At 41.8% G+C, this 9,444-nt stretch overlaps 1 protein-coding gene across 1 annotated transcript in view; it reads left to right on the plus strand.

The window, feature by feature from the left end:
* Positions 1-9,444, plus strand: part of ush1c (Usher syndrome 1C) — a 32,298-nt gene extending 22,854 nt beyond the window's left edge. The window contains exons 16-21 of the mRNA XM_042109158.1: positions 2,510-2,551; positions 2,891-2,944; positions 3,177-3,276; positions 3,553-3,662; positions 4,567-4,622; positions 9,196-9,444. Coding sequence (XP_041965092.1) covers positions 2,510-2,551; positions 2,891-2,944; positions 3,177-3,276; positions 3,553-3,662; positions 4,567-4,622; positions 9,196-9,208 — 375 coding nt within the window. The 3' untranslated portion in view covers positions 9,209-9,444. The remainder of the gene's footprint in view (positions 1-2,509; positions 2,552-2,890; positions 2,945-3,176; positions 3,277-3,552; positions 3,663-4,566; positions 4,623-9,195) is intronic.

The raw sequence follows: 9,444 nt of genomic DNA on the forward strand, positions 1-9,444 counted from the left end.
CCTGCGGCAAAGATCCCAGTTACTGCTCTCATATGGTCTCATTCCCTCACTGTACAGGAGGGCAGTATTGTATAATGGATCATCCTGTCCACACTCGCGAGAGTGTGTGTTTGTGTGTGTGTGTGTGTATTGTGTGTGTGTGTGTGTGTGTGTGTGTGTGTGTGTGTGTGTGTGTGTGTGTGTATTGTGTGTGTGTGTTTGCTGACATGGTTGTCCGTTCCCGCCCTGTGTCCCTGTCCCTGCCCTGTCCCTGTCCCTGCTGATCATCTGCTGATGTGCATACACCACCCACCTCCATTATAAAGCATGGCCTCAGAGGGACCTCTTTGTTTGAGCAGTCATTTAAATCAGTGTTAGATGTGATCTGGGTTAGGTGGTCCTGATTAGTGAAACGCGCACACACACACACGCGCACACACACACACACACACACACACACACACACACACACACACACACACACGCACACACACACACACACACCCCTTGACCACATAGACATGTGCAATCACATCAAGCTGCAGTATTAATTCTGAGCCTGATGATTAACACCAGATTTCTGGCCGTGTGTTCCAGCCGCCGGAGATGCTGAAGAGGATGGTGGTGTACAACACATCTTTTAAGTCCCACAGGAAACAAGTAACTCACACTCCACAATGTTCTCTCCAACGGCACTCTGTCAAACCTCAATGACAGCCATGTTTTACTCTGCATCAGTGGGACTCTTGCCACCTGCCTGAGCAGACCATATTTATGCATTACCTCAACTGATTTACACTACAACTGGCTGCCATTCAGGATAGCACTCTTTTATTTATTATTTTACCTTCAGAGATCTGTCCTTCTTTTTATCTCACTGTTACAAAAGTAATGATTTATTCAACCAGAATTTCTAATCAGCAACATGCATCTGCAATAAGAGAACCAAAAGTGGGTGGAGGTAATTGTTTCAGCAGAGGGAATAGCAAAATCAATCAGACATATTACATATTTTATTTTTTAAGGATTAGTTGTAGTGTGTGTGTTACTGATATATTTTGTGCCATAACATCTTCAGATGGCATATTTATTATATAGCACATTACAGTAATCTGTTTACTCAATGTGGGGTGAAGTGTTGAAACTTATAATGTACTGCTGGATAAATCAAGATTTACTGCTGGATAAATCAAGACCATTTTTCTTCTATATGTCTGTTGTCCTATCCTGACTGGAAATGAATGGGTTGTTTGTATGGTGTGTCTTCTGCAGTGTAGGCCTAATGGTTTTAAGTTAAGCAAGTTTAACTGTTTCCTAACTTTGCATGTGAATATTAGTGATTAGTGATAGGTTTTTCTATGTTGATAGCTGACTGATGTTTGGTTGCTAGAGTAGATGATAGTGAGTAGTGGTAATGGCTTTCCATGATGCTTCTGTCTGTTCTTGTTCTCCATCTTCTTAAATGTATGACTGTGTGAAAAAAAAATGTATGCTCCTCCGAATATGCTGAGACTGTGATCCACTTCTACACATACTCACAGGAAACGGATTTGATCGTCAGTCAGTTCAGAGACTCTGCCATAACCATTATAGTGATTACTTATCTATAGCTAGTTCATTTCAATGACAGTGCCATTATTCCACAGCCAGGGTATAAGTAATGTTAGCATCACATTCAGTACATTCAAACTGTTTGAAGGCGGTTTAGTTTAATTTTATCTGAATTGATCTTGTATGAGCCATGTAATTAGTTTGGCAGGAGGGACATCGTTTGAAATTCAAACATCAGTGCTGTGGCCAGGTAATTCAAATGGATGTGGCATCATCCTGTCATGACCCCAGATGACCTCTGTGATGCATGAGAAAGCACAGAATGGCTTTGGCCTCAACTGAAGGCCAGCTAGAGCAACCTTGTTGATGTCTGCCGCTACATGGAGAGAAATGACCAGTTCTCATTGTCGTGCTGTCTCAAATGTCAGACTCATAAACTACTGTACAGTCATGGCAACATTTCTTGCTCCGACACTGAATGTCTGTAGTTTCTATTGTGGGAGCAGAACTATCAGTCTATCTTCTAGAATGGGCCTCAGTAAGTGCCGCATTAAATCTGAAACCTTTACACATTAAACTTAATAACATTTTCGACAGTGGCTTTTACATTTCTGACCTCCATTTTTTTTCAATAGAAGACTTAGTGTGGTTTTGGTTGTCAAATGAAATCTTGTTTTGAAACTGCCACGGTATGGTTTTCTAATTCATTCAAGATTATTGCAAGGAAGAACTGTCTTGTCCAAACCAATTACAGAAAATATCTCCACCTCCTTGACCTAATGACAGAGGTGTTAGAAACCTGGTTCTGTTGGGCACATTAATCACAGATTCATCAAGTCCATTACAGAGGGGAGTTTCCTGTGAGGGATGGGGAATTCATCAATGCAGACAGGCTTATTTGTGGCTCAAAACAAATTACCTCCGGGCTCTTTCTGTGTGTCCACCTTATTGAACACCCTCCCACATGCTCTGTCCTCAGGGATTTCGGAAATACGAGGAAGGCTTTGACCCATACTCCATGGTACGTGTTCACTATTTCACCACTTGCTGATTTGAAGCCCTGCTCTAGTGGGCAAGTCTGAATTGAATTTCCTGTGTCTATCCCAGTAACTCGATTAAGGGACTATTCTTTGTCTGAGACAAGTTTATACAGCTTTGTCTGACGAACCCTTTGTGTATCAGTTGGTGCTGTTAGCATGTCAGAGCCCTTTGCACTCATCACATGACATCTAATCTCCTCTTTCCTGAGTGCATTGTCACAGTATGAAACATCACCATGGTTCAGTTGTGCTATCTGGAGCTGGTAACAGAGCTGGTGAATTCTCATTGTGATATTGTATTGTGTCTTGTGAAATAACAGTTCACTCCAGAGCAAGTAGCAGAGCGGGACATCCGGCTGCTCAGAATTAAAAAGGTAATCACTCTGCTGCTTTTTTTTTTTTTTTTTTGCTGTTTTCATCCGGTGTTTATCATTCATTCATTACCAGTATTTATATATTTATTTGTAAAACAGGTACACTGACATGACGGAGCGGGAAGTCATTTTTTCTGTCACTGACCACAAGTGCTTTGAAACAGTTGTGGGGGAACAAAATAGTCACTTTTTTAAAAAAGATTTGTGCATCTTCTGCCCTTTCTTTGCACAGGATGGACAACTAGACGTAGCGGTGGAGGGAGGGGTTGAGTCCCCTCTTGGGAAGCTTGTGGTGTCAGCCGTCTATGATGGTGGTGCCGCAGACAAACATGGTGAGCTCATTTAGCAAGTCTCAACATAGGTATTCAGACCTTATGTGTTATGTCTAATCCCAAACAGATGCTGCTGTTGAGCAGTGTTGTGGCATTCAGAGCAATCTAGGGAAACACACATACCGTAAAGCCCAAAGCTTGCTGTGAAAAAGCCAGTCCCTGAACGGCTGTGTGCTATTTTGAATTAGTGTATGTGCATCAGTTTTGACATTGTTATGTGTGTGTGTGTGTGTGTGTGTTGTGTGTGTGTGTGTGTGTGTGTGTGTGTGTGTCTAGGTGGGATTGCAATAGGTGATGAGGTGATGGCAGTGAATGGGAAAATCCTGACTGACGTCACCCTCACTGAGGGACAGAACTCCCTGGAAAGGGCCTGGAAAAGTGGAGGGGTAAGGAGCTCGTCCAACCCTCTCATTCAGTCACTCCTCCTGCCTACAGTCGGAGTGGGGGGGAACGAGGAGGAACGCAGTTCCGCCACCTCAGATAAATGAATAATAAATATATTCTTTCATACCAACGATACCACGATGATATTGTTAAAATAAATGATGAGTTAATTTTTCGCGTGTACAGAGGTGACCAAGAAGCTAGCAATTATTGTCCTAAATGTATTGCTACACCACGATACTCAATGTCCAACGGTGAGTAATTTTTCCCCGTTGCACCGACACTGGATTTTAGGGTTCCCCACCTGCCCAGGGATGGATTACTGCACGGGCCTACCGGGCCCAGGCCCAGGGGGCCCTGAAGCCCAAGCCTTTGCATGGAATCATTGCCTCAATATCAACAAATCAGGATGAATCTGATTGAATTTAGTATTGGCCATCCCCAAAATGCACCAGAATACAGGAAATGACATCAAACAAATTAAAAATGTTCTAGGGGAGGACCCCCAAACCTCCCTCCCACATATACGACAATTAGTGGGGGGCCCTTAATACATCTAGGCCCAGGGGCCGAAAGTTCATAATCTGTCCATGCACCTGCCAAATCCCACTTTAATCACTGCCTACAGGTGCAGAGCCGATATGATAACACGTGACCTCCCATATCAGCCTCAGTGCAAAAATATAGTCTATGTATTGTGCTGTATTCCATCATATTGTAATGTCCATTATTTCACACTTGTGTTCTTTGTTGACCCAAAGTCACTACAGCAGTTATTTATAGTGAGCAAGACCTTCTGGATCTCACACACATTCCCTTAACAAAGAAAATGTCCAAAAATGTGTTTTCTCTCAATACTAATGATTGTACATTTTGCCAATGCATGAATGTTGATGTGTTTCTCAGGACTGGATTGATCTGGTCATAGCAGTGTCCCCACCAAAGGACTATGAGGATGAAGTGTACGTACTCCCACCACACAGTTCATCTATCTCCTGTCCATCTCCTCTCTGCCTCTCCTTTGTCTCTTTGTAATCAATCCATAGCTAGATGTTCATAATCAAATCCAAACCATCCGTCCTGTGTAATCATATTGGATGTGTGAGATTAAAGCTCTTCCTTCAGTGGATTAAACCAACTGTAATTAAAATCCATTATCCAAAAAGCACTTATTGGGCCTGAGTTTGAGAATGAAATTTCGGATCGAAATCTGAACAGGTGGACATAGGAAGATCGATCTTGTGTCTATGCACTGACAGTTTGATGTTTATAGCCTAATGCTACCATGCGCGCTGACCATACGTTAAAATACTGTTACTATAAACAACCTGCAGGTAGGCATTGCTTTGAAATAATTAAACTAATGTAGCCTATTTATGCACGTTGTTTATTGCACGTTGTTTCATGACATAGGCTACAACCCATATAATGAGTCCCAATACTCTCCGGGGCAGGTGTCCAACATCTAACATTTTCCAAGTTTACTGTACTTAGTGGGAAAGAGTGGACATACCGAGATTGAATAGTTCAAAGAGAAGAGATGTTCAAAGAGAGGTTGTGACTACCTGCTTTGCGTTTGGCTGCAATACACTTCGAAGTTGTTCCATTTTGTAGCAATACAGTGAGTTCTCCAGCCACACTTGGACCTTTGGTGAGATATTAATTTGCATTTTACTAGATATATCACGGGGTGTCCCAGATAGGCATCACCGGGGGGGTGATGCCACAGGGATTAAAGTGAAAAAGAATCGTTTGAACTTTTTTCAGGCCATAAGTCATACATATCTACCTATAGAGATAGCACCCCTTTTGCGGTCGCGACCTATTGGTTTTTAATGTACAAAAAGATGCAAACAGCAAAGTAAAGGGAGTATTCGCCTTATTCACACTGCGGCCATTGTTTAAACCAAAACGAGGCTACAGGGTACACTTACTATAAAATTAATGCCACCTACAGGTGAATGCATAGAACATAACAATCCTATGGTTTGTGTACCCTGTAGCCTCGTTTTAGCCGCCAATGGCCACCATGTGAATAAGGCGAATTGAGAGTGTTCTTGATTGAGATTTGAGTTTTCCTGATGAACAAAAATATATTTTAGTACCATCCCTGACCATTGCTGATTAGCCATTGCTGTTCTTTTCTACTGCAGCAATATTGTAGAAAGGCTTTAACACACTCTTATTTAATTACTTCAGGCCAAAAGTGTTTAAAGGGGAGATTTTTTTCTTGTTAATATGCAATTCTACACCAAGTAAAATCTATAAAATCAAGTTTGTAAGACTTCCCATTTCCTCATCAAAGTAACGAATCAGAACATTCTAGATATTGTTCATATTTCCATTTGTTGCCTCATCCGCATTTAATGAAAACATGGTAATTTTGAGTTTTACAGACAACTCAGTTTTCCAATGAGCAGCAATACTGTGTGTGCTCATGCAGGAGGTCTGCGCATTTGATAATGACAATCTGGAGATGGTGCTTTTGTCTTCAGCAACAGATTGTATAAGGTTGACAAAAGGGTTGCGATATGGTGAGGGACAGGTTGTGTTGCGCTATGAAAGAACATGCGTAGCCTACTTTCTAACGTAAAAACGGTCAGCCATAGATAAACGTAGCCTACCTCTGTCGTGGTGGCTAGTTGCACCAGGTAGGGAAGATGTCCTGAAGTGCACGAACGTTAACCTTATGGCGGTCTTCTGATTGGTGGCGTGCTAAAACGTTTTCCTATTGCATCCATAAACAATTTTCTTGCAGCGAACCGCGCAAAAGCAAACCCCTGGCGCTTTAATTTCTTTACACCGTGGCTTGTTAGTTCTCCCCCGTTTCCAACAGCTGCCCATCTCCATTTATTTTTTTAAACTTTTGACACCTGCCTTCCTTTAGCAACAACGCATCCATGACAGCTAGTGGCCTTGCCAAATAGACGCACACAAATCATGACGCTAATATGCGAGGTTCTGGTAGGCCTACTGGTTATGGTTTTGTGTTATAAATGAATAATATTTTATAGCAAAGTTTTAAGTTGACTATTTTAATTGTATGGTTATTTTTTGTCAACATACACTCACAACCTACTGTCGTTAAAAGTGAGGCCTAAGCAAAATAGGCTACAAGGCTGTCTGTGCGTCACAAACAGACTGACCCCCTTACTCAACAGTTCGCGATGATGACAGTGATATTATTTTTTTTATGCTAACACGCTCAGTCAAAACCTTCCGTCGCAAATTGTGAAAAACATTGTTGTACATGTCATAACAGACGGGATAATAAATTGCATAGGCTACGGTTTATATTGCGTCGCTTTACACATAATGTTAGTTGCATTGATTAAAAACTGTAACAATAATAGTAGCCTACATCGGGTGGCATAGAAGGCTATCTGTTCAAGTCATAGGTGACACCCAAAATGAATGACCTCCCCTGACAAGAGTTCGCGATGGTAAGAAATTGTCTACATTGATTCACGGAAAGAACACAGCCTACGCTTCTTCTCCGAATTCGCACATAGAGCTCACAATATCATATCCAAAAAAGTTAAACGGATTGGCCAACCTCATCAGCTGTCTCTAATGTGTCACTATAATCCAACTTTTAGACCGTTATAGTCCTCCATATGTGTTCTTTGGAAAAGCAAAGGTGATAGCCCCCCCCCCCCCCCTCCTATTTTTTTTCTCATCAGATCTGCATCGATCTCAAATATGACATTTCTAAAATCAAATTGACGGAAATCCGTCCTATGACGGAGAACTTTAATCCTTGGGTGATGCCTATCTGGGATAGTTATGAAACAGGAGCAGCAGGGAGCAGTACAGTACATAATAAGATCATGTACAGTATGTGAGATTGTGAGCTTATGACAGAGGCACTATATCTTTCTGCATTGTGTGCACTGAAGAAAACAGAGCTTTGGAGAATGCGTTGACATCTGTGTCATCTAATTAGATGACAATTTGTGAATAGAAACAACAAGAAAAAAGAGAAAAAAGAAGAGAGGTTTATTTAATCAAAACACTCATTTATTGCTTTTTGAGCATGTTATTTAAATCAGACAAATTGCAAATTAGTTACAAATTTCCACACTCAAAACTCTTTCAATTGATTTAACCTTTTAACTCGAGTTAACTTGACTCATTATGCAGGTTTGCTCTTCCTTGCTCATACAGAAATCTGTGTGGATAAATTCCACTCTTCCGATAAAGTGGATTGATATTTCTTTGCGAGATGAGTAAATTACAGTGGTAGATTGAGACAGGTGCATTCAAATGTTCACATTTTATTTATCGCCCAGGCATTACCTAACCCGATCGGAGTAAAAATTCATTTCTGCCAGGATATTTTCGCTCTCAAACTCGGGCCCCTAGTGTTTGATCAATGAGCTTGTTGTTTTCCTTGTGTGCCTGTTGTGAAGACTGAACCTGTCGTCTGTATGTTCAGCCCTAAGGCAGCATCAGTCAGTCCCCCTGCAAACAGACAGTTTACCGTGGGCAGTACAACTCTGTACAGACACGGCTACCGATCCCGGCCGTAGCTGCCCCCGGGCCCTGAGGCCTCCGGCGAGGCAGGGCCTGCCCACCTCCTCCCCAGGGTAACTCCCTCTCTAGCCTGGGCGGCAGCCTCCAGAGTCTCTGGGTGTGCCACAGCCTGTGTGGTGTGTGCCTCATTCGTTTGCATGGGCCCCATCTTTGCTCAATCTCAGTCTCAATCTGGCACTTCTGCCTATCACAGATTACAGCTCTCAAACCTTCCATTTTAAGGAATCTGGCAGTAGATTACCTCCTCTGTATGTATGTACAGTATAATCATAGTCAGCTACAATAGTTTGCTAACATAGTGATGAGTAAGCCCCTATTAAGTGTCACTCTCAGTTCCCTCTAAAATTGATTGATCTGAAGTTTTTTTAGTTTGATTGCTGTTAATTAAAACTCAGCCAGGATTTAGGTCTAAATCTCTGTAAGTCTGAATCTCTACTCGCTGCTGTGTGTTATAGTCATGGTAAATTAAGACATGAGCTTTGAAATACTGTATGTAGGCCTTCTACAACTACAGTATTTGTGTAGGCTTCTGGCACTACTCAAGTCGTATTTGTGAAGACCACATCATTTGTTTCAGCCTTAGCAGGTTGAAATCTCAGCAGTTGTTCTGATCGATGTTGTTTAAAGGGTCTGTGTCATACAGAAGGATTATTTTCACATTCATTCACAGCATGTTGTCCTTTCCACATAATATGACACCAATTGACAGGTTAGGCTGATTTAAATTGGAGCTGTCAAGAAGGATTGGAGGGTAGAGAAGAAGACCTTTTTCTGGCCTCATAACGTGCAGAATTATGTGAAATGAATTGTTTGAATTCACAACATGCTGTTCTGCCACTGTGCTTCTTTGGCCTCATTATTTCACACTTTCAGATCTTCCCTCGATTGATATGCATATATATTTGGAGGGAAACGTAAGGCATGCTCTTGGGTGAAACATCTTATCTGTCCTTGTACTGGGCATTGGTTTAGCTATGCTTGCTTTTTGTTTTGTTACAGGACCTTCTTCTAGGAGTCAGCTCACTCACTCGGTCGCTCACTTTCTTTGGAAGAACAGACTGCTCTCAGCGAGTGGGCCTGCCCAGGAAGTTGGACCTTCTCCACTATCATCACCCCCATCTTTTATCACTGCAACACAGCATGATCCAGCTGCTTCTAACAATAAAATAAGCCCATGCAAATTGTATTTACAGAAACACATGAGTCATGCAAACAATGCGCTTTTTAACAATAAATGTGTTTTTTGCA

This window comes from Alosa sapidissima, chromosome 11, assembly GCF_018492685.1.
Source record: "Alosa sapidissima isolate fAloSap1 chromosome 11, fAloSap1.pri, whole genome shotgun sequence".
NCBI lineage: Eukaryota > Metazoa > Chordata > Actinopteri > Clupeiformes > Clupeidae > Alosa > Alosa sapidissima.